The sequence below is a fragment of the Microcebus murinus genome, chromosome 4, assembly GCF_040939455.1.
Source record: "Microcebus murinus isolate Inina chromosome 4, M.murinus_Inina_mat1.0, whole genome shotgun sequence".
Classification (NCBI taxonomy): Eukaryota; Metazoa; Chordata; class Mammalia; order Primates; family Cheirogaleidae; genus Microcebus; species Microcebus murinus.
In genome coordinates, this window is record NC_134107.1 from 32801038 (window position 1) to 32826272 (window position 25235).

At 34.5% G+C, this 25235-nt stretch overlaps 1 protein-coding gene across 1 annotated transcript in view; it reads left to right on the top strand.

The window, feature by feature from the left end:
- CCDC73 (coiled-coil domain containing 73) overlaps positions 1-25235 on the top strand; it is a 122871-nt gene that overhangs the window by 27855 nt on the left and 69781 nt on the right. Inside the window, exons 3-6 of the mRNA XM_076002050.1 lie at positions 6226-6297; positions 15303-15374; positions 17465-17500; positions 18416-18490. Coding sequence (XP_075858165.1) covers positions 6226-6297; positions 15303-15374; positions 17465-17500; positions 18416-18490 — 255 coding nt within the window. The remainder of the gene's footprint in view (positions 1-6225; positions 6298-15302; positions 15375-17464; positions 17501-18415; positions 18491-25235) is intronic.

Here is a 25235-nt window from a genome sequence, read left to right on the forward strand (position 1 = left end):
TCCAAGTAAGTTGGAAGTTATACACTTTAGTATGCATATTATTAACTAGAGTTCAATATTTGTTTATATATTTTTTCTTTTAATATAAAACGTATTATGGCTGGGTGTGGTGGTTCACACCTGTAATCCTAGCACTCTGGGAGGTAGAGGCAGGAGGATCGTTTGAGGTCAGGAGTTTGAGACCAGCCTAAGCAAGAGCGAGACCCCATCTCTACCAAAAATAGAAAGATTAGCTGGGCACAGTGGTGTATGCTTATGGTTCCAGCTACTCGGTAGGCTGAGGTGGGAGGATCGCTTTAGCCCAGGAGTTTGAGGTTGCTGTAAGCTGTGATGATGCCACTGAACTCTAGCCTGGGCAACAAAGCAAGACCCTGTTTCTAAAAAAAAAAAAAAATCTGGGAATTTTCTTTTACTTTTTATTAACCTTTAAAAATTGGTTTCTAGCTTATTTCTACTATATGAGCTATATGCTCTATATAATTTCAGTCACTTAATATAAGTGGATATTTGCTTTCTGGCCAAGCATGCAATCCATTTTGGTAAATATTCTAGCATTGATGAATTATATTGATCAACTTTGTCAGTCTTGTTAAAATCTCCTATATTATTATTGAGTTTTTGTCTATATTTTCCGTCTTTTTCTCTCTCCATGTTTCAGACTGGCTATTTTCTCTTGTCCTTTCATTTCCTTAATGCTCTCATCAGTTTGTTATAAAGTCAATATATTGGGTTCTTAATTTTATTCATTGTATTTTTCAGTTCTAAAATTTCCATTTGGTTCTTCATTTATAATTTTCAGTCCCTGTTGAAGTTCATTTTCATGTAATTTAAGTATATTAATCACATATATTTTAAAGTGTATGCCAATAAACTCTAACATATGGACCTCTTGTAAATCCATTTGTATTGTCTTTTTTCCCCCCTCGATTTTGGTCATTTGATCTTATCTCCTGGAATGTAGGGTTAATTTTGATTGAATGAATGACTTTGTGCATGAAAAAAGGAAATTTGAGGCTTTGGTTGGTATTATCTTTCTCTAGAGAGATTTACATTTCTTTCTGGAAGTTAGTGTTGGGCAGATAATTTTACTAGTGAGAGATTGACCTGACTGGAGGCCGAGTTTCCATCTTAGTGAGGGTTGGTTTATTTCTACTCTCTACTCCAAGAGTATAGCTGCTTGGGGTTTTACCTAAAATCCTGGGATATTTGCCAGCATTCCACTTCCTTGGTGGGCCCTGAACACTAACTAAGCCTATCCCCATAAGACTGCTGGTAGATCTGCCTCATTTTCTTACCTTCTAGTCAGCTGTCAAATGCTGATTATCAACATCACCTCTCTATGCTTCCCTTCTCTCTGTGATCTTGGAGATGTATTCTAAATCATCATTCTTTTTGCAGGATCATGAAATTGTATAGTGTTAGAGATGGAAGTGACCTGAGATAGCTTCTAGGCTAACCTAAAACCCAGAGACTTTAAGAAACTAGTACTCAGATCTCTTATTTCTTGTTTAATACTCTTCCATTAATATATCTAATAAATCACCTGGAATGAATAACGTAGTCAACACAGTTGAGCTATACTGTAATGGGTTAGATCTCAAAATGACTTTAGTTATAATGAGCAAAACACAGTTAAGTGTTTTATAAGTAAATAAGACAACAAAATACAGTAGTCTACCCCTTCAGGGGATAAGTTTCAAGACCCCCAGAGGATGCCTGAAACCTTGGATAGTACCAAACCATATATGATGTATAGTATGTTTTTTTCCTATACATACATACTTATGATAAAGTTTAATTTGTAAATTAGGTACATAAGAGATTAACAACAACAATAATAAAATAGAACCTTTATAATAATATACTGTAATAAAAGTTACGTGATTGTGGCCTCTGTCTTACAATTATCTTATTGTACTGTACTCACCTATTTTTGGACAGCAGTTGACTGTGGGTAACTGAAACCTTGGAAAGCAAACCTGCAGATAAGGGGGGACCACTGTAAAGTCAGAGAAAAAGACTTTTCCTACTCTACTAAAGTGTATTTCCTGCTTAACTATACAGTAATTGACAAAAGAGAGAGGGCACATTACTCATTTTTTTCCTTGTGGACCTAAATTGATAATGTTAGTACTTGAAAAAAATGGAATGTTTTAAATTAATAGTAATTAACAAATTAACAGTCCTAATCAACAAAATACTTTATATTGAATCCACAATGTGTGCATTTTAGAAGTTAGACACCATTACTGATAAATGTCCTTATCAGATAGATCCACAGACTTACTGATAAAGAGTAGGGATGAACAATAATAGCGCAGGAGTAACAAACTCAGCTCCAGTCAGGATACAGGTAGTTGGCATGTGATGTGAGTAGGGTGGGGATTATGTTGAAAAGCCTGTATCTTCAGTTCAACCTACAGCTGCCATGCCAGGTAGAAAAATGGGTATTGTGCTATCAGCTCTTTCAGTTGTTGAAGAGAAACTAGAAATCCAGATTGCAGTATGAAATCTATCAGATTCTAAAAATTGGAAGTAGGTTGAAAGTTTTTAAACAAAATATATTTCTGAGCCAAATTATCTGTACAATGGGGATAAAGGACCTCTACCAGAAAGCTTTTAGGCTTTTAAAATATGCATTCATTTGATAACATTTTACAAATCATTTCTCAGTCTATGCATTAAGAGAATTGAAAATTTATTATGTACTACATGCCATGTAAATTCATAACTATACTATCACATAGTATGTATTATGTATCATAATAGACTTATGAGCAAAGTATTATGATAGTTCAGAGAAAGGGCACATTACATTTATTAAATATCTAAATAGGAATAAATTTTAGAATTCTAAATTAGCAATAAATAAAACTCAATGGGATTTTGGGTAGCCTAAAATAACAATAATTTTCTAAGAAAGTTGTGAGGGAAAACTGGGTAATTAATGGTATAATATGTGGTAAATAACATTAAGCAGCCCTTCAATGGCCCATAAAATTAAAAATGCTATAAGAAGAATCATACTCCTTTCTGATTATTATGATTTGTAGAATATATTTAATATGTCTTTATACTACATGGAAAACTGTTAAAACGAGAGTTAGCCACATTGCCAAAAAATAGCATTATAATATACTTCTATATTAGGATTTTATTAATTTATGCTTTCTATTAAAATCATTAAACTTTTTATTAGAACTTTCATTTTTTTCTTCTGTCCATTAGCAGCTTAAAAAAGTTATTAATAAAAATTCCTTTTAAATTGTCAATGAGAAAAACTATATTAGATTTAGTAAGAAAATTCTATCTAACTTCAATAAAGTATCCCAGAATATAGAATCTTGAAAGTGTTTATTTTTTATTAGATGCCTTAGGACCACAAGGATTTAAGTGTTTTTACAAAAACAATAAAAGAGGAGTAATTTGATGGTTTATTTACTCTTTGTAACCTTTAGAAAGTGTCATGCTTTTTTTAAAGTGCTTGCTTCAGGCTGTAGTTTTACAAGATGGGCTGTGTATTGGTCAGGCCTTTTCAATTCTTGACCCTGAACAGATTTAGGGACATAGTACATACAGCAGGCACACGTCCAAATAGCCCAAACTGTAAGTGGGCACTTTTACATTCCTTTTCAAAGTCTTAATCCACCTCTTACGAAATTGTTCAAATTGGTCTCTTATGTTGTGTAAGAAAATACTAATCACTTTTCCAAATAGTTTCTTAGTCTGATTAGCTTAAAAGTATTCAAGATAATTATCTCTAATATTCATGGGATAGGCTAGAAGTTAATGTTTTTAAAAAATCTTTTTCCCAATAGTATTTAAACCACTGTTTTAACATGACTTGATTTAATATAAAGATTTCTGATATAGAAAAATATTAATATTAGAACATTCAAAAGCAATTCTTATTCTTTTGTTTTTCATTCAACAAATTTCTAGTTTTATTTTGAAATGTTGTAATGAATAATCAGAATGTAGTTGCATATTTAACGTAGGTTAAATGATTTTGAATGGTTTTCTAAATTTTGGAGGATATGAAGATTAAATTCGGAAGGGTTTTTTCTTTTTCTTTTTCTTTTTTTTTTTTTTTTGAGACAGTCTTGCTCTGTCACCCTGGCTAGAGTGCAGTGGTGTCATGATAGCTCACTGCAACCTTAAACTCCTGGGCTCAAGCCTCCTGAGTAGCTCCTGCCTCAGTCTCCTGAGTAGCTGGGACTACAGACATGCACCACCATGCTCAGCTAGGTCCGGTTTTGGTAGTATGGTAAACAAGCCTCATAAAATCAGTTGGCATTTGTTTCATCCTCTTACATTTTTCTGGAAGAGATGTGTAAAAATGATGTTAATTCTTCTTTAAATGTTTGGTAGTATTCTCTAGTGAAACCACCTGGGCCTGGAGATTCCTTTTTAGGGAGGTTTCTAATTAGATATTTAGTTTCTTTATTGTTACAGGGCTATTCAGATCGTCTGTCATCTTGGTTGAGTTTTCGTAGTTTGTAATTTTTGAAGAATTGGCCCATTTCTGTAAGTTGTCTTATTTATGAGTATAAAGTTATTTATAGCATTTATTTATTATCTTTTTAATGACTATAGTTTTTTTGTACATAGTTTCTTTTAGCTCTTTGAGCATATTTGAAATGGTTGATTTAAAGTCTTTGTGTAGTAAGTCCAACGTCTGGGCTTCCTAAGTTTCTATTTTTTCCCTGTGTATGGGTCACACTTTACTATTTCTTTGCATGTCTTGTAATTTTTTGTTGCAAACTGTATTTTGTGTATGTAAGCAACTCTGGAAATCAGATTCTTCCCCCTTTCCAGGGTTGCTGATTATTGTCCTTTGTTTGTTTAGTCACTTTACCGAACTGATTTGTGAAAGTCTGTAGTCTTTGTTGTGTGTGGCCACTGAAGTTGCTGTATTGTTAGTTTAGTGGTTAACTAGTGACAGATTTCCCTAAACACTTAGAACCAAAAGAAAAAAATCTTCTAGTCTTTGCAGAAGGGCTCTATGTATGTTTGCTGAAGCACACCTTCAACATTCAAACCAGGCAGTTTTCAACTTTGCCTATTAAAGTTTTCAGATTTCTCTAGTGAAAACTTATGTTTATGGTGTGGGCTAATTCAGGAATATTACATTATTTTAAACAAAATCAGAGAGTTTTTCTAAAATGACTGCTTGGCTTTGGGCCTTTTCACTTGACTTTGAGTGTTCCTTTGTGCTACTTCCCAGAGAAAATCTGTCTTTGTAACTCTCCCAGCTGTATCTCCCTCTTGTTTTTACTTTATGCTTATTGGTGAGGTGGTGGTGGCAGGATAGGGAAGAAGGGCATTCATTCTCTGATATTCTCTGTAGGCCTCAGTCTTAGGTGAACCCAAGTCTCGGGATAAATTCTTCACGAGTGTTTTGGTCCCTCCTTCATAAGTAATACTGGGCCTAGCATGTATTCCTGCCACTGGTCCAATGATAGAACTGTTGTTGCTTTGTTTTTCCAGTCATCCTCCTCCCAGCTGCTGTGGGTTTCCACAAGTGCTCTCAGGTGGTGGTAGTTTTTATTGCTCTTCTTGTAAAGCTTTTGTTCCTTAGGGGAAAGGAAGACAGATGTGTCTAGACAGAGTTTTCAGTGGGGACTGTGGTCCCCCTGCCCACATGCACAGGTTTTGCACTAGTGTCCCTAGCTACAGTTTTTGTTGCCCTTCTCCTGCAGATTAAGTTTTGTTCTGTAGGGATAATAGGGAAGATGGTTCATGACTGTTCTTCCCCTGTACAGCCAGTACCATAGGGAGAAGCTTTCTCGGGATTCTTCCCAACCTTCCCTGTAAGCACTTGGTGGGTTTCTTAGAAGAAAAGCCTGCTAGAGGGTACAAACTTTCATATTTTGGGGACCCCCAAGGGATTCACATTTTTACAGTAGTAGCCCACATTTTGCTCTTAGTAATTTATTAAGGACTTTTAGCTGAATCAATCTTCTTACTGGTACTCAGTGGCTTATGTCCTAGGTAAACAAATGTTGGGGTTCTATTTTTCCCTCCAGACACCTGTCTCTACCCAGATTTTGAGGTATTTGATAGATCTGGGACCTCAGTTCTATCATGGATTTGTCCATTTAATTTGCAATTTGTCTAGCTTCTTTCTTGTTGTAAGGGTAAGAGGATACTGTTTCTTTCTCTGATTGGTGAAACTGGAGGTTGTAAAGTCTAATTTTCATAACATTTTTCTTTTTGACTTAGGAAGCAGAAACTCAGTATGAAGAGCAAATTGGTAAAATTATTGTGGAGACGCAAGAGCTTAAATGGCAAAAGGTAAGTATTTTTTCCCTTCAGATTAGGATGTTTAGCATCTATTTTAAAGTATATTCTAATCCTTATTGCAAAGTTAATTTTTACATTTTCTAACATATTTGGGGGTAATGCATTATTTTAAATAAAGTTTTAAGAAAATCCCAAGTAAAACTGTTGGTAACATTTGGACTACGAAAAGACAAGAATAAAAACTTTGTTCAGCCTTTTTGTATTATAACACTGAGGATAACTCTGAAAACTACTATGCTGTGAACTATTTTATATCTGAGAAACATACTGTATGTTACAGGGGAATTAGAATATTTTGAAAGCAATGAAACCTCATACCTAGTGCGTATTTTCCAAGAGTGTTGTTATATAATGTAACAAAATACAAAAAAAAAAAAAAAAGTATCAGCTCTTATTTTCTCTGTAGCTTTATTTGTAGGGAAGTATTTATGGTAGTATTTCTCATGCCTTTCCATCCAGGTAATCTTAACAGCTAAAAATTGCAAGCTTAATTATGATGGTCCCTATTCGTAGTATTTGGCATTATTGAAACAGGAACTTTTGGGGTAACAAATCAGAATCAGAATTCTAGACCAAACTAGAAATTATTGGAATTTTGAGCCCAGACAGATTTGCAAGATTGTGAAGAATATAAAACCAAGGTTGGATTATATGAGGGAAAGGTTGGAAACAGACCTATCTGTAGAGAGAAAGAACTAAGTACAAATTAAAGCTCAAAACAGATTTTAGAATGTGAAGTCATATCTTGTTTTTGTATAGAAAGAGTCAATGGTATAAAGTTATCAAAACTTAGTTTCACTAAGTTAATCAGTAAGTCTAATAAATCCAATTTAAAATATGAAGAGCATGTTTAGGGCACTTAAGCTGATTCAAAGGTTTATGTGGAAATAAACATAACATACAAGGGTGGCAAGAAATTTTTATGAAAGAAGAGGATGAAATGCCATACTTGATTTTAAACATATTATAAAGCTATAATAATTAAAATAGCTTGGTAGTGTATATAGTTATTCAGTGGAACATAACAGAGGCCAGAAATCTAAATACATGAGATAATTTAGTGAATGGTCAAGTTGGCTTTCAAATCAGTGGGAAAAAGTAGATTATTCAAGAAGTGGTATTAGAGCTGGGTTCCATCTGAAGAAAAAGCCAGATTCCTAACTTACTTTACAAACTTGTAGGAAAAAGGGAACTTTTGTATGTTGTTGGCAGTGTAAATTAGAAGTGCCTTGTCGCATTCCCCAAAATATCACCAAAGAACTTTTTAATAAAGCAGCTATGTTTAGTAGAACTCATTGCAGTAAGTGAAAACACTACAGAATCTTAGTAGTGTTTCAAAAGGGGCAAATCAGAATTGGAATATATAGAGGGCTATGAGGTCCAAGTGGCTTTAGACAGATCTTTTAAGGCAGGGTATTGATTGGGATTGGGCAAATTTTGTAACACAATATTTTAAAATTAGTGAATATAGCAACACAAGGCTCTTGACGCTAATCTTGAGACTAAATTATTGTTTGGTAAATGAGGTGTTTACCCAAATAAACTATTGTCTCAGATAATTTTTTTTGTAGTTTGAAACAGTGATATAATTTATTGGTTTTTATAGTCTTATATTTACTGGGTGAAGGTTTCCTGGAACAGAAACTAAGTTGTGTTGACACAGGTATTCTCCATTGTTAGTACTAATAGTTCTGTTGTATTGATGCAGGTGGTTTCAGTTCTCAGTCTCCCTTAGCTGCTTTAGCCTGAGCTGGAGAATGGAACTTTATTATTTAGAATGTTATCAGTCAAGATTTATGCTGCTTGATGAGTCATGATAGCATATAAGGTTATTTCTGGTGGTGTGTGTGTGTGTGTATCTAGATATCAATTTTTCCTTTTCTTTTCTTGGATGATCATTTGTTGGATAATTTAATAAGATAGTGGCCGCGCTACATTATTTAAGACTCCAGAAGTTGTATATTTGAACACACCAACATGGAAAAATACTAAGGAAAAGATTGTTATCAGAATTTATAGATCACTTCTAAGCCAGCAGCCAAGAGTACCTGTATTAAACCAAAAGAACAGAGACCATCCCCAAATCACAACAAATTTCAGTTACTAATTGGACTCATACCATAGAGTGACCAAGAATGTAGAGAGCAATATTAAGGATAAAGACCTTAGAAATATCATAGTTAATAAATAATGTGTTTACTCACTTAAGGTTCTGGATTATTAACAAAGAGGAAAGCAAATATCTAGGAAAATAAAGAATAAATGTCTGCAAACCAAAGCATCACAATCTGTGGCTCTGATTATCTAGATTGAATATTGGTGTTTATGTAAAGAGTCATAGTAAATATTTCAGGCTTTGTAGACTATGTGGTCTCCGTGACTACCACTCAACTCTGTTGTAATGTGAACACAGCTCATGAGCAGTACTTAATAAATGTGGCTATGTTCCTATAAAATGTTATTTATAGACACTAAAATTTAAATTCATATAATTTTTAAAGTGATTTGAAGTATTTTTAAAATTCTTTTTCTTTTTAGCCATTAAAAAAGTATAAAAACAATTCTTAGCTAACAAGCTATACAAAAATAGACAGTTGGCCAGATTTAGCCTGTGGGTCATAGTTTGTTGACCCCTGATCTAGATTTATTCTGTAGGTCTTGGATGGAGGCTGTCTATATCATATGTTTAATAGTTTCCTTCTTGATCTAAAGCTCTTCAGTGGAAGCTGTTTCTTTCCGAAGACAACCTGCTTCTGAAATTTTCTCGACTTCTTAGTTTTAAATTTCTTGATGAATGGCAGTCCAAGTATTGACGAGTCAAACCTAGTATCTGTTCATTTAGGAGACATGAGTCCAAGGATCTATGCCCCGGAGTTTAGCTCACGTGCTAGTAGTCCAAGTACCTGATACGATGCATCATTTTCAGAAGACATTATCTTCAAGTTTTAAGTCATACAGAGGAAAGGCAACTTTTATCTGTTGGTGATGAGACTATAAAGAATATTGCATGAGTCCCTTGGAGTACTTTACCACATTTGTCTGAAGTAAGGAAGTGTCCAAAATCAGAGAAGTAGTCAACTTTGTAGAGCAATTTCTAACAAGTTTAAATGGTGAAAGCCAATGAGTGTCAAGAGTATTGACTTCATGGTATTGTGAGTTAGAGGTAACCTTTTCTTGCTCATGGAAATTCAAGAGTGTTAGATTTAATATGCCATTAGCTCTTGACTTTTCCTAAAGATTGAGGATGATGGAAGCAATGAAGTTTCTAAATAAGTGACAAGGCTTTGCAAAGTTCTCTAATTGCAGTCCTGGTAAAAAATGAATGCCTCTGTCACTGGAGATCCTCAGGTTGGAAATACAAAATCAAATGTTTTTTTCCTACTTATAGACCTGTAGCTCTCTGGCAAGAAAAAGTTTCAGTTTATCCTAACAAGATGTAAGCAATGATGAGAAAACACTCAGAACCCATTGCAGGGGTTAATTTTAGGAAGTCCATTTGGAAGTGATTATAGGGACCCTAAGACTTGGATTTACAGGGATAAAAGTTTTACCAGAATGGTGCTGATGACAGAAATGTGCAACAGAGACATCCTTAGCAAGCATAATAAAATTTCCCCACCAATGCTAATTGAGTGTAATATTCAGTTTGTTCTTGCTCTGATGGATAATTTTATGTAAAATTTTTGCAAAGTTCCATTGAGGTCCTCTGGTGCCACCAAGTGTCTGTCCTGAAAGATTTTCTTTCTTTTTTTTTTTTTTTTATTATATAGACTTCTGCTTTGACTAAATGAAAGATTTTCTTTTTGTAATTATAATCATGTTTTCTTTTTAGACTCTGGAACCAATTGTGAGCATTACAAAACAGCCTTTTTAAATTTCTCCAAATATTTGGCTTTTTGGATATCACAAGGGTTAGGACCCTGTGTGTCATAAAGATTAGGACATTTCCTTTAGCATTTATGTTATCCCTTTTGGTGTGGCTTTATGATAGCCACCTGCTTAGGAAGCATTAGAGCACTTAAAATTGTTGACCATGTGAAATTGGGATTCCTACCGAGGTCAGAAACCCTCACTGTTTCTACAGTATTACAAAACCCTAGATAACTCCAAAGGTGTAGCTGCTATTAGTGTTAACTCTATTATCTCTTAATAATTGGCAAGTTTTGCTGAGTAGTATAAATTCTGTCATCTGGGCTGGTTAAAACTCTGAGAAGCGAGTCATAATTTAGGTGTCACTTGAGACTGTTGCAGTGTATCTTGCCTTATATTTTCCCCATTTCAATTTCAAAAAATGACCTATCAACAAAAAAGATTAAACCTAGATTTAATCTAGGTAGAGTTCCTAATAAATCTTTTTGAAGTATAGTCATTGCTCAGAGACTAGATCATCATGGATTTCCCCTTCTTTGGATAATGGAGAAAGAGTACCAGGCTTTTAAAAAAAGTTTCTCTGTAAGCAACATTTGTGAGAAATAAAGATCAAAGAGATATTTTACATAGGAAGTTACTGATCTTCAAACTATGTCTTGAAACAAAGTTTGCCAGGTACTCTGTTCAATCCTCATCTCTCTTAAGACTTTAGTGTGTGTGTGTATATATATATATTTTTTTTTCATTAAGAGATAAAAAACATTTAATTTTAACCTTTTCAAATGTTTATATGTTATATATAAAATTAACACCATATGTGTATATATACATCTATAAAATGAATAATATATAAAAAGTAAAATTAATCATGTGTGCATGTCTGTAAAATTAGGTAAGATTATATGATGGATTTATTAGCAATTTTAGGGGGCAATTGTCAAATAGTATTGCATAGCTTTTGCAAATTAAAAATTAAAAAAGAGGAATGAGTTAGGTATTTTAAAAGTTTTCATGCCTCTTTATTTAAATTTTTATTTTTTAATCAAAGAATTGTATATATTTATGGGTATAATACAATGTTTTGGTATACCTATATGTGTGTGTGTATGTATACACATACATGTAGTGGAATGGTTATATCAAGCTAATTAACATATCTATTACCTCACATACTTATTTTTTTGTAGTTTTAAAAAAATATACTTTATTATTAATTATGGTCACCATGCTGTGCAATTGATCTCAGAACCTTATTCTTCTTGTCTAACTGGAACTTTGTATCCTTTGATCAACATTTCCCGGTTTCCTCCACCCCACATCTCCCACCTCCCAGCTTCTGTTAATCACCACTCTACTCTCAACTTCTAAAGTTTGTCATTTTTAGATTCCATATGTAAGTGAAATTATGTGGTATTTTTCTAATAGAGGGCTTTAAGGTATTATAGTACTGAGTGGAAATATGTGGGGGAGAAAGTAATAAGAGTTCATAGGAGGTGAGCGTACTTCTTAAGAACTGTGTTTTTGGTAAGCAACAAAGATTGTACAGCATGAGGAACCATGAAATTTAAACAAATCCTTAAACTAAGCCAGTAGAAGCCTCTACTAATTTAGCAGCTGATAATATTGCCCTTAGACAAGGAGTTGGCTTTTGCCAGTAGGTCTAAGGGAAGACTGTAGTAAGAAATTGGATTCTGAGGATTCCTTGTGGTATTCTATTAGAGTATTAAGGGCTTACCTACATTGTTCAGGTACAAATAGGTCAAAAAGCTTTATGATGATTAGGAAGGTCCCAAGGAAGGGGGCTGTTGAAGAGCAATTTTTTTTTTTTTTTTTTTTTTTTTTTTGAGACAGAGTCTCACTTTGTTGCCCAGGCTAGAGTGAGTGCCGTGGCGTCAGCCTAGCTCACAGCAACCTCAAACTCCTGGGCTCGAGTGATCCTTCTGCCTCAGCCTCCCGGGTAGCTGGGACTACAGGCATGCGCCACCATGCCCGGCTAATTTTTTATATATATATCAGTTGGCCAATTAATTTCTTTGTATTTATAGTAGAGACGGGGTCTCACTCTTGCTCAGGCTGGTTTTGAACTCCTGACCTTGAGCAATCCGCCCGCCTCGGCCTCCCAAGAGCTAGGATTACAGGCGTGAGCCACAGCGCCCGGCCTGAAGAGCAATTTTTAAATCACAAAATTCTTGTTTAAGTTCCTGAGGGAGAGATTCCATTATTGAGGACTTAAGTTATATAGAGGTATAGTGATTTTAGAAATGTTTGGAACCCAGTGTCTGCAATGGCCAGTGAAATGCAGAGAACTTCTTAATTGTCTCTTAGTAACCAGACTTGGAAAATAATTGAATGGGTTATAATTCATCAGAAGTGATAGATTCACCCCCTTGGGATAAATCATACCCTAAATAGTTTACTTTGTTCTGATAAAATTCTGAACTTTTTTTGGAATTTTCATGTCTTTGCTAAAACAGTAAGTTGATAAATGGAATCAGTCTTAGAGCTCCTCATCTTTAGAGCACAGCAAAAAAAACCTTGTCCACATACATATAACCGTAGTGTTACAGGGAAATTTAAGGTCCTTAAGGTTCCTCACTAAATCTCCAAGGTATAATTGTAGAGGTAAATTGTTGACTTTCTCAGGAAAAAACAAATAGGTGTTGACTATCTTGATTTAAAGGGACACCATAGAAAGCAGAATACATATAGTGTTAAAATGTAGTGATAAAAATAAAATATATTGGTAAAATATGCAGCCTCAGATAGCACTGAAGATAAAATAGTATTTGGGCTCAGTATTATGAAGAAGTGAGTAAAATTTTTACTTTGTTTATGGCCTTAAGGTCCTGAACAAATCTTTATCCTCACTTAATTTGGTTTCTTGACTGGGAAGCAAGAGTGTTTAAAGACTGATAGAATGTATAATTCATCCTTTCTCCTTTGGACTATCGGCTTTTGTTCTTCTTTAGCTTCTGGTTTTAGAGGTATTTTGTAAATGTAGGTAGATGTTTAGATGGGTTGATCTGAACTTTGCTGCCAATATTAGTAAAACTTTTTGCCCACAAAGGTACCACTTCATGGAGCTCTACAATTTGGTTTGATCATGCACAAGTGTACCAATAAGTCAATATGCAAATTAGCTATGATCTGATTATGAATAGGAAAGTCCTCAGGGATCTTACAGAAAAGATCAGGGGAGAATTTAATGTTGCAATTCAATTTACATAATAGATCCCCATCTTTTAAGTTAATGGGTGTGATGTCACAAAGGAGAAAATAATATTTCTTATTTGGGGATCCAAGGGTAACACTTATAGGCTGAAACAAGCCTAATAATCTGTGGATTATTAGAGATACCCACTATCTGAGTAGTTCATTCACTCTGAGGGAGAGGTTTCTTTTAATATTTAGAGAAATTTCTCTTTGCAAGTTTGAGGATAAAATGAGAAGTTGGTGCAGGATTTTCCCCCAGAGCAGTACCGCTGATTTGCCCATTTGATTTTTTTCCCCCTTTATTTTCTTAGCTAGAACATGACAATTATTTTTATAATGTCTTTTCTGCTTATAAAAAGTAGCTATAGGTGTACTTTACCAAGAGGTCCATTCCTCCCCAGTGCTCGATGAATTATAGTGGGAGTATTTAGTTGTTTTATCTGTAAAGCCATCAGTTTATTCTGATTTTGTTCTAAGCCCTTTTTGAAGATCTGGATTTGGAGATTTGGTAATACAGCTATTTCCCATTTCAAATTTGTTGCATATTAAATCCTTTGTTTTTGGATTTAAGACTATTCACAAAAAGGGAAGAGCTAGATGTTACATCTTCAGAATCTACTCCACAAAAAGCCTATTCCTGAAGTCTCCAGTTGACTCATTCTTTCCTTCTTCCTTCCTTGCAGGACTGGATTAGAGTTAACTTTATTTTCACAGGAAAAACTTTGGGGATAGCCTCTGATTTTGTCAAATATCTAAAGCTTTTCTAAATCTGTATGGTTTCCTATATAGTTCGAGATTTCCTAAGTCATTCTGGGGATCTTCTTTCTTTGCCTTTTTCATTCAATTTTTTTTTTTTTGGCATCTAATAATATGAGCCAACTGATATAGATCATGGAACAAGTAGTATTAATTTTTTAAATTGGCTATGGGAATTAAAATATTTTAAACTACTTCAGAAAAAAGTTGTATGGAAATAAAAATATCATGGCATACTACATGGCTTAACATTGAATAATAATTACATAGTCATGGCAGTGTAAATAATGAGTATTGATTTAAGCCACGATTTTGATATAACTCTATTGGAAGAATAGGGGAGGTAGTGTGGGGTAATAGTTGTATAAAAAACCTGAACTTCCAACTTTTGTAACAGGAGATCAATACGTACATTTTTAAAATTGATAACGTAATTATTTAGAAATCTGGAGGCAAATACAAGATAAATTTGAAAGTACCACTTTGAAAAATTTGAAAAAATTGAAAAAATTGCCACTTTGAGGCCTAATTTTTAAATAAGAGTTATTAACTTTGACAAAAATAGAAGAAAAAATTTAAAGTCATCTTGACTGTAAAGAGCAGAACATACAACTTCCACCAAAAAAGGAGGGAGAAGGGAAGAAAAAAAAATGGAGTCATATATGTGGGTTTTTTTTTCAAAAATTCCCTGGGGTAGTTTCGGTTTTATAAAAAATTATTTCAGTGAATTTAAAGATGTATATGTTGACAGGTAAACATTAGTGCTTAGATAATAACATTTGTTTCTCTGGAAATTCTAAGCCTATATAGTCTCCTTATGTACTAGGACTGTTAATATAATAGGACTGTTATAATAATAACTTTTAGTTAAAAGGGGAAAGCTTTCCTTGAGGAAAGCTTCAAAGCAATCACGTCCAGTTTAAAAATTTAAAAAGCAATGTGTTTTTATTATGAAGAAGCAACTGGAAGCAGTATTTTTGTATAATGATTCCATGACAATTAAAAATTAATAAAATTGGTTTGAAGTTGCGTTTCAAGAGCATAGCATAATATAGGCAAAAAGTATATTTAACTTTTATTTAAATTGTGAATGCAATTAAGATTTAAAATTGAGTTACTAGAATTTATATTTTAACTTCTTGTAATTTTTAAAATAGGAAACTCTTCAGAATCAAAACGAAGCATTAGCAAAGCAGCACAAAGAAGCGATGGCTGTTTTTAAAAAGCAGGTAATTTCATAAGGATAGACAAGAACTACAGTTATAAATACTGCATTTCCTTTTCCTTCCGTGAATATTATGGCAAGCTGTTCTCTATACTCACCAAAGATGAAAAAGACAAGATGGTATTATGGAAAGTAGGAAATGAATAAAGTATATAATAGTCGAATAAGTTAAGGAAATTGGGGAATCTGTTTTCTTGGAGATGGAGATGTGTTTTCATCTGTCTTAAATAATTTAAGTAACTGGGTTGTGTGTGTTTGTGTTCTTTCCCTGCTCTTTCCTCTTTCTCTCTTTTATTAGACTATCCTAGAATCTTACCTTTTTTGTATTACCCCACTTTACCCAAGTAGATTGATAACATTATGATGAAAAATTGAGATGTAAGTAGGGGTATGTCAAGGATGAGGAGAGGTAATTATTACATGCCGAAGCCTCTGTAAATGTCAACCATCAGTAACTAAGAAATAAAAGTAGAAAAATAGAAAGAAAAGATTGAATAAATTAATAGCAACACCTTCAACCAATTTGAATTCTGTAGCTCTTCTTGACTATCTCAAATTTTTCTTTAGTTCCTAGTTAGAAAATACTAGTTTAAGAAAATGTGTTCATGTAAAATATTCTCTGAAAGTTTTTTCCTTATATTTATCTTATATCATCATTTTTTCTTCTTTTTTCCTTCTTTTTTATCTTCATCTCTATACAAGTGTGTGTATTTAGAAAAAGAAAGGCACCTAAAGAAATAAGCCTATATAATTTATGTCGCTAGTGGGTTAAAGGTTCTTGATAATTTACACCTTTGTATGAATGTTTAAACAAATGACAGACTTACTTCCTTTAATTTGAGATAGACCTAACCAAAGTTAGGGAGTTTTATTTGAGGAGTAAGGAAGCAGAAGCCAAAAGCATAGCATAGTATTCTCTAGGAAAGAGCAAGTCTGTGTCTCTGCTATCACAAGGACCTTTTGGGCAAGGTAAGAATACACATTTCTGAAGGGTAGAGGAGAAAGTGCTCTTGTGTTCTTTTTTTTCCATTGTTTTTTGTTTGTGTTTACCTCATAGAAAGGGTTCTTGAATATAAGTGGGAAGTGTGAAAAAGGATATAGGGAAGTTCCAATGAAAAATTTTATTTCTTGAAAATTTTAGCTAATATCCTTATTGCTGCTTAGAATATTTCATAATTTTCCTTTGGCACATATACTTTCATTTTTCTATTTTGAAATATCATTTTTTAAAATGTTATTAGACCACTGCATGAGTTGAAAAAAAATTTCAGAACATACATACTGTCAATGCAAATACAAATGATATTAATTCAAAAAATTACACCTTCAGAAAATGATACATGCTATTATTTATGAGTAGATGGCAAAATATTCAGACATTTAAGGAAAAAACTTCTGGAAGGGAAAATGAAACTATCAAGGTTGATTGATATCTCTAATCAGTGTGATTAAATTGTCCATTTACAGCCAGGCGCAGTGGTGTGCACCTCTGGCCCCCAGCTGCTTTAGAGGCTGAGGCAGGAGGATCACTTGCTCCCAGGAGTTGGAGTATAGCCTAGACAATATAGTGAGACCTTGTCTCTAAAAAAGAGTTAAAAATAAATGAATTGTTCATTTACTGACTGGCTTTTTTTCCTTAGACAGCGTCTTGCTCTGTCACTATGGCTAGAGTGCAGTGGCATCATCATAGCTTGCTGTAGCCCCAAACTCCTGGGCTCAAGTGATCCTCCTGCCTCAGCCTCCTGAGAGCTAGGACAACAGGTGTGCACCACTATGCCTGCTAAATTTTTTTCTATTTTTTTTAGAGATGGTGTCTCGCTTTTGCTCAAGTTGGTCTGGCACTCCTGACCTTAAGCAGTTCTCTCACCTCTGCCACTCAGAGTGCTAGGAATTCAGGCATGAACTATATCATGCCTGACTGATGGGCTTTTTTATCCTTTTATATCTTTATTTTATTTTCTGAATCTGAAAGTAACATATATTAAGTTCAAACAATATAGATGTGTAAAATGTTTCTGAACTCTTCACTGACCGGTGTAAATCACTGTTAACAGTTTACCTACCTGTATTTTAATTTTTTAAATTGTTTATCAGTTGCAAATGAAGATGTGTGCCTTGGAAGAAGAAAAGGTATTTATTAATTTTTTAAAAATAATTTAAAACATAGCTAAATATATTTAATTATCAGTTGTTTACCATAATAGAAAAGAGCAGTAATAAACTAATGGAGAAGGTTAGCTGCTTAAAATCTTGGACCCAAAATAATCATGTTACTTGACTTCTGTCGTTTTACAATTCAGAATACTGAGGCCTAGCAAGGTTAAATGACTTGCCAAAGGTCTCACTTTAAAGTGGCAAATTTGGGACTAGTACTCAGACCTCTTCAGCCCCCAAATTAATGTTCTTACCATGCTACTGCAATGTTTCTATTAACTATAGTATGTTTCTAGTGCCTTTGCAATGTGATTACCTTTTTTAAAAAACGTTGAAGTGACTTACATCTGGGTGAAGACCAACTGACAAAGAGGATACAACTTCAGCAAACCTAGAAATTTATCTGGCACTAAATATTTTCTCTAGTTATCTAGTAGTTAATACATATTTTATTATATCAGTGAACATATCATTTACAGTAATTATAGTTTATTTTTAGCAAAAGACCTTCTTTTAAAAATTATCCCATATCCTTACAGTCATAAGATAAATAAATGTACCTGTATTTTATTTATTAAAATATATTTATTCTAGTTGTACGAATTAAATAATTATAAAGTTTATATATGTTCTCAGGAATGCTCTACTGATAAAATGATTTGTTATAATATGACATTCCATTTCATGATAATTATAAGCATATAATGGCTTTATTATAATTTTATGATATTTTCAAGTTATTAGAAATGTAATTTATAATGTAGATATGAGGTTAAAGCCTGTGAAGTTTTAGGTTTAAAGTAGAGATTTTGGTTCTTGAGCTCTTATATTTTACCCTTTTGTAATATCATTTACATTGGAAAGTACTGAAATATAGTCTTTTATTTAAAGGGAAAATATCAACTTGCTACAGAAATAAAAGAAAAAGAAATAGAAGGTTTGAAGGAAACATTAAAAGCATTACAGGTAAAGTAACTTAGTATTGCTTAAAGAGGAATTTGGCATTTTAACATTGTATCAGTAAAACACCATTAAATATGTAAGCTGGCAAAACAAAGCTGACAAAAATTTGTATGTATTATATAATTTAATACTTTTTTCCTGAGAACCTTGAATTTCAAATTAGGATTTTTGCTTTATCATAGTTTAAGAAGAAATGTTAAAATAACTTTCATTATTTCCTATAGTAATACAGTTAAATAGAGTTTTTAACACTTTATACATGAGGAAAACATGTAAGGCCTATATTTGTAACTGATTTATTTACTCATGGTCCTTAAAAATTAAAATAGCATTAATTGAATCTTTATTATGTGGTATGTACTGTGCTTATTTTCTACAAATACAAAGATTAAGAAAACATCACCTTTGCCCTTAAGTTGTTTGTGGTCTTGTACAGAATACAGAGGTATTCAGCTAATGATGATTCATTCAATATAGATTTATTGAATGTCTGAACATTTTTATCAGGATTAAGGATATAGCAATGAATTAAAAAGATTAAAAAGAATTTAAAAAAGAATTAAAAGGATTAAGGATATAGCAATGAATTAAAAAGACAAAAATCTCTGCCCTTGTGAAGCTTACAATCTACTGGGGAAGACAAAAAATTAAATGAAGTAAATAATCAAATGAAGATATTCACATGATTTCAAAGTATCACCCTATAGACATTAATTACAAAGAGCAAAATATATTTTTATAATGGAAGGATGCTGAAGGTCACCACCTTAATCAAGTGATGAAGTCTAGCAATGTTAATAATGATACAGGCTTTCCATGGGTCCATAATAAAGAGTACAGAACTTCACCTGTGTAATTTTCTTGCCAAAAATATTAACTGAAATCTAATTATGAAGAAACAATGAGACAGAATCACAATGTATGGGACATTCTGTAAGACAATTGGCCTTTTCAAAAACTTCAATGTCATGAAAAACAAAACCTCCTCCCCCCCAAAAAAGGTGAGGGGAACTACTTTTGATTAAAAGAGAACAAAGAGATATAGCAACCACGTGCAATATATGAACCTTCATAGATCCTGGGTCAAGGAAAAAAATTACCAATAAAAAATTGAGAAGGCTTTTGGGGGATATTTGAATATGACTATATGTTAGATGGTATTATTGAATTGTTAACTTTCTTAGGTATAAGTATTATGGCTATATGCCAGAAAGTTTATATTTTTAGAAAATGCATGATGAAGTATTAATATTTATGGGTGAAATTATTTAATAGCTATAACTTAGTTTCAGATAATTTAAAAAAAACAAAAAGTATGTATGTGTATAAACACAATGAAGAGAAAAGTAAGGAAGAATGTTAACAATTGATCTTGTACAGGAAGCTGGAGATGATCATTCTTACCTGAAGGATATGAATAAGACTTGCAGGTGTAGATTTTTTAGCATATCTCTTTTATAAAATCTATAGTGGTTACTCTAGGTGGGATTTAAAAATGTATTTGTGTGTGTATATGTGTATTTATATATAGATATAGAAACATACATATTTGTCACATGCTACTTACAGCAACATTTTACTATTTTAGGTGGAGTGTACAAACCTTAACCACCATTCAGGTTCTTACCCTTCGCACTTCATGATACAGTTATCTTAATATTACCTTTCTGTACATTAAGCATCATATCAGACAGTGTTATAATTTTTTCTTTCGGTCATCAAATATAACTTTAAAAAGTCAAGAGGAAAAGAATAGGTTATTATATTTACCCAGAAATTTCAGCCTTTATTCCTGTCTCTAAGTTTCCTTCTGTTATGATTTCCTTTCTGTCCAAAGAAATTCTTTTAGCTCTTCTTTTAGACCAGGTCTTCTGGTGATAGATTTTCTTAGTTTTCCTCATCTGAAAATGTTTTTATGAACTTACTTATGGCAAAAATTAAATAAAAAGCTGAACAAACAAAATCTAAAACAAAAAGACAAATGACAAACTAGGAAAAATTATATGAATCTCAGATCACAGACACAATGAACTTATTTCTAGGAAATGGAAATGGCTGTAAAAAGACCAACAACACAAAAGAAAAATAGGCATGAAGAATATTTGTTCATGAAGAATATTTTCTCTGGATATAGAATTCTGTAATAAGGCAAGAAAAAGTAATAACAGACATACAGATTAGAAAGGAAAAAGCAAAACTGTCTTTTTTTGCAGACAAAATGGCCATTTTATACCAAACTTGATAGCATCTACAAAGAAAGTACTAGAACTAATAAGTGACATTAGCAAGGTCATGGAATACAAAAATTAATTGTATTTCTATTGCAATGTATAATCAGAAACTGAAATACACTTATGATACAATTTATGTCAGCAGCAAAACTTAGGGATAAATTTAATGAATAATGTGCCATATTGTAAACTGAAAAGTATAAAACATTGCTCAGAAAAAATAAAGATATAAATAGTGAGACAAAATATGCTTATTGATTAGGAGTCAGTATTTTTAAGATGCCATTTGTATTGCTTTTTCTGCCAACTGCTTGTTCATGCCTATTTTTCTTTTGTGTTGTTGGTCTTTTTACAGCCATTTCCATTTCCTAGAAATAAGTTCATTGTGTCTGTGATCTGAGATTCATATAATTTTTCCTAGTTTGTCATTTGTCCTTTTGTTTTAGATTTTGTTTGTTCAGCTTTTTATTTAATTTTTGCCATAAGTAAGTTCATTTATTTTTTTTTTTTTACGGCTTTTGGAGTTTGTCATGGTAGAAGGGCATTCACTATAAAGGAATTTGCTCATGTTTTCTTTTTTTTTAATTTTGAATATTACGGGAGTACAAACGCTTTGGTTTCGTAAATTGCCTTTGTACCACCCAAGTCAGAGCTACAAGCGTGCCCATATCCCAGACAGTGCACACCACACCTGTTAGATGTGAGTGTACCCATTTCCTCCTCCCCCTTCCCACTCACCTAACACCGGATGACTGCTACTTGCATATATGTGCACATAAGTTTTGATTGATTAGTACCAATTGAATGGTGAGTACACGTGTTTGTTTTTCCATTCTTGTGTTACTTCACTTAGTAGAATGGGCTCCAGCTCCGTCCAGGATAATACAAGAGGTAGTTCATCATTTCTTTTTATGATTGAGTAGTACTCCATGGCATACATATACCACATTTTATTTCTATCCACTCTTGTACCAAGGGGCACTTGAGTTGTTTCCACATCTTTGTAATTGTGAATTGTGCTGCTATAAACATTTGAGTGCAGACGTCTTTTTAATGGACTGTCCTTTTTTTCCTTTGGGTAAATACCTAGTAGTGGGATTGCTGGATCAAATGGCAGTTCTACTTTTATTTCTCTGAGGTATCTCCATACTACTTTCCATAGAGTTTGTACTAGTTTGCAATATCCCAGCAGTGTGTGAGTGTTCCCATCTCTCTACATCCACTCCAACATTTGTTGTTTTGGGACTTCTTGATAAAAGCCATTCTCACTGGAGATAAGTGATATCTCATTGTGGTTTTGATTTGCATTTCTCTGATGATTAGAGATGTTGAGCATTTTTTTCATATGTTTATTTGGCCATTAGTCTATCCTATTTTGAAAAGTTTCTGTTCACGTCCTGTGCCCACTTTTTAATGGGGTTGTTTGATTTTTTTTCTTGCTAATTTTTCCTGAGTTCTATATAGATTCTAGTTATTTGCCCTTATTGGATATATAGCATGCAAATATTTTCTCCCATTCTATAGGTTGTGTATTCACTTTAATGATAGTTTTCTTGGCTATGCTGGAGCTTTTTAATTTAATCAGGTTCCATTTATTTATTTTTGTTGTTGCAGTGATTGCTTTTGGGGCCTTCTTCATAAATTCTTTGCCTAGGCCTGTCTGTAAGAGTTTTTTGAACATTTTTTTCTAGAATTCTATGGTTTCATGCCTTAGGTTAAAGTCTGTTACCTATCGTGAGTTGATTTTTGTGAGTGGTGAGAAGTGTAGATCCTATTTCAGTCTTCTATATGTGGCTATCCAATTTTCCCAGCACAATTTATTGAATAGGGATTCTTTTCCCCAGTGTATGTTTTTGTCTGCTTTGTCAAAGATCAGATGGCAATATGAAGATGGTTTTATATCTGGGCTCTCAGTCCTGTTTCATTGGTCTATATCTCTGTCCTTGTGCCACTACAATGGTGTTTTGGTTACTATAGCCTTGTAGTATAGCTTAAGGTCTGGTAGAATTGATGCCTACCAATTTGTTCTTTTTGCTTAAGGTTGCTTTTGCTATACGGGGTCTTCTCTGGTTCCATACGAAGTGTAGAATTATTTTTTCTAGATCTGTGAAAAATGATGTTGGTATTTTAATAGGGATTGGATTAAATCTGTAGATTGCTTTAGGTAGTATGGACATTTTAACAATATTGATTCTACTTATCTGTGCACGTGGTTGGTTTTCTATCCATTTATATCCTCTGCTATTTCCTTCCTCAGTGTTTTGTAGTTCTCCATGTAGAGGTATTTCACCTCATTAGTTAAATGTATTTCTAGGTGTTTTATTTTCTTTGTTGCTATTGTGAAAGGCATTGAGTCTTTGATTTGGTTCTTAGCTTGGCTGTTGTTGGTATATGTGAATGCTGCTGATTTATTACATCGATTTTGTAACCCGAGACTTTGCTGAATTTACTTGTCAATTCCAGTATCTCTTGGCAGAATCTTTGGGGTTTTCTAGATATAAGATCATACTGATAGTTTAACTTTTTCTGCCCCAATTTCAATACCCTTGATTTCCTTCTTTTGTCTGATTGCACTTTGTTCAATAACAAAGTGCAATGTTAGAGGGCAGCCATGTCTTGTTCCAATTCTAAGTGGGAATGCTTTCAGTTTTTCTCCATTCAGTATGATGTTAGCTGTGGGTTTGTCATATTTGGCTTTTACCATATTGAGATAAGTCCCCTCTATACCTATTTTGTTGAGTTCTTATCATAAAAAGGTGCTGAATTTTGTCGAATGCTGTCGCGCCCGCCTCGCCAGCAAGGAAGACGCGGCAACTGGAGTTCTTCTGACCGTGCTTTAATGGGGTTCCCTTTAAACTTGCATGATGCGGAAGACCCTGAGCACAAGCTCTCACACACTTATATACTCTAAGGAAGGGGGGAAGTGATGGGGATAGGTTAAAAGCGCTCGAGGGTTATTACTGATAGGCCAAGCTAAGATCCTTCATATGCATACTTATAGAACAGGCCAGGACTTACTCTGCGCATGCGCTGAACTTGTTTACTACAGGCGGGCCACCGGAAATCGGCGCCATCTTGTAATGGCGTTGTCACCGCGCCCCACATCTCCCCGTTTTATTAATTTAATGAGAGCTGAGCAACCGTTCAGCACCGTCCTTCAACCGTGCGATCAAGGTTGCAGAGCCTCACTTTCACCAGCAACCACCTTACCTCGTGCAATGAGCAAAACTCGGAGGTGTGCAAAGGCTGGCTGTGGGATAGGAGACATGCCTTATCTGGTGCAATGGGAGAAATCCCTCAGAGTGCAAAGGCCATGTCTGCCAAAATACCTGGGGGTAGGAGCGGGTGCAACCCAAAACTAGGCTAACCCTTAAGCATGGTCAACCACACCTGTGTAGGCTGTCCCAGTTCAAGTGCAGCAAATGCCTGTGCCAATACCACATGGTCCCTCTGTCTCTGGGCCTGCAGCCTACAGATGCACCACAGTCCGCCGCCAGCCACAGCAAGCAGCAAGACGGCCGTGGCTGCAAGACCGAAACAGAGTCATAGAGCTAGGAGCTTTAACAGAAACAGGAATGTATCTAGGCAAGCGGGTAACAATGGCAGAGGGGTGAGACGTGGCATTCTAACACAATGTATAATTGCACGTATTAGAGGAACAGTTCACATGTGTACCAGAGGGTTTTTCCGTGGATACCACCCAGATAAACGGGGGCCAAACACAGACAGGTGTAGGGGCAAAGGTCGAGTTTCGCCCTCCCGCAATCACCCTCACAGAACCTTCAAAAGAGTCGCTAAGATTCCATGCGAAACTAGCATTCCCTGCCATACCCCCAGCCACCAATGGACAGGGGGGCCAAGTCCGTGCAGCTTCCGTTAACCCCACACAAAACACAAAGTCCCCTTCAAGGAGAAGGATCTATTTCCCTCCAGTTTACTATTCCGCGTGTCCAACGGCATGTACGCAGTGCCCAAGGAAACATTAGTAGAAGAGAAGCGAGGGAAAACTGATGCGTCATGTGTCACAGGCAACGGCAGGGGAAGCACTGACAGGATCCCCCAGCGTGGCTCCACTGCCATCCTCGCGATCATCCATACTGTCGTCAGGAGGAGTAGCCACTGGGTCCCCATGCTGCTCTGGAGGCTGCTGCACCGTTCTAGTCAGCCGCGTGGGCACCCAGATGGGATTGTCTTGGTCCTGTGGAAAAATACAAATAGCTCCCCTGGATCTCATTAACACTGGATCCGGGCCTTTCCATAGATTAGACAACACATCTTTCCACTTCACTAATTCTTTCTGTGGCGGAGCAGGCGTGACATGCCTGTCTGCTGCCGAACGTCCCTTGACATCTAAATTTAAAAAATTTAAAGTAAAGAGAGCAAAGGAAAGGCGTCCTTTGGGTGATAGCCCTAGCTGTAGGGCATCTCCCCCTTTTTGTTTTTGTAAGTACATTTTGAGCGTGCCGTGAGCACGTTCCACGATGCCTTGTGCTTGAGGGTTGTAGGGAAGACCGGTA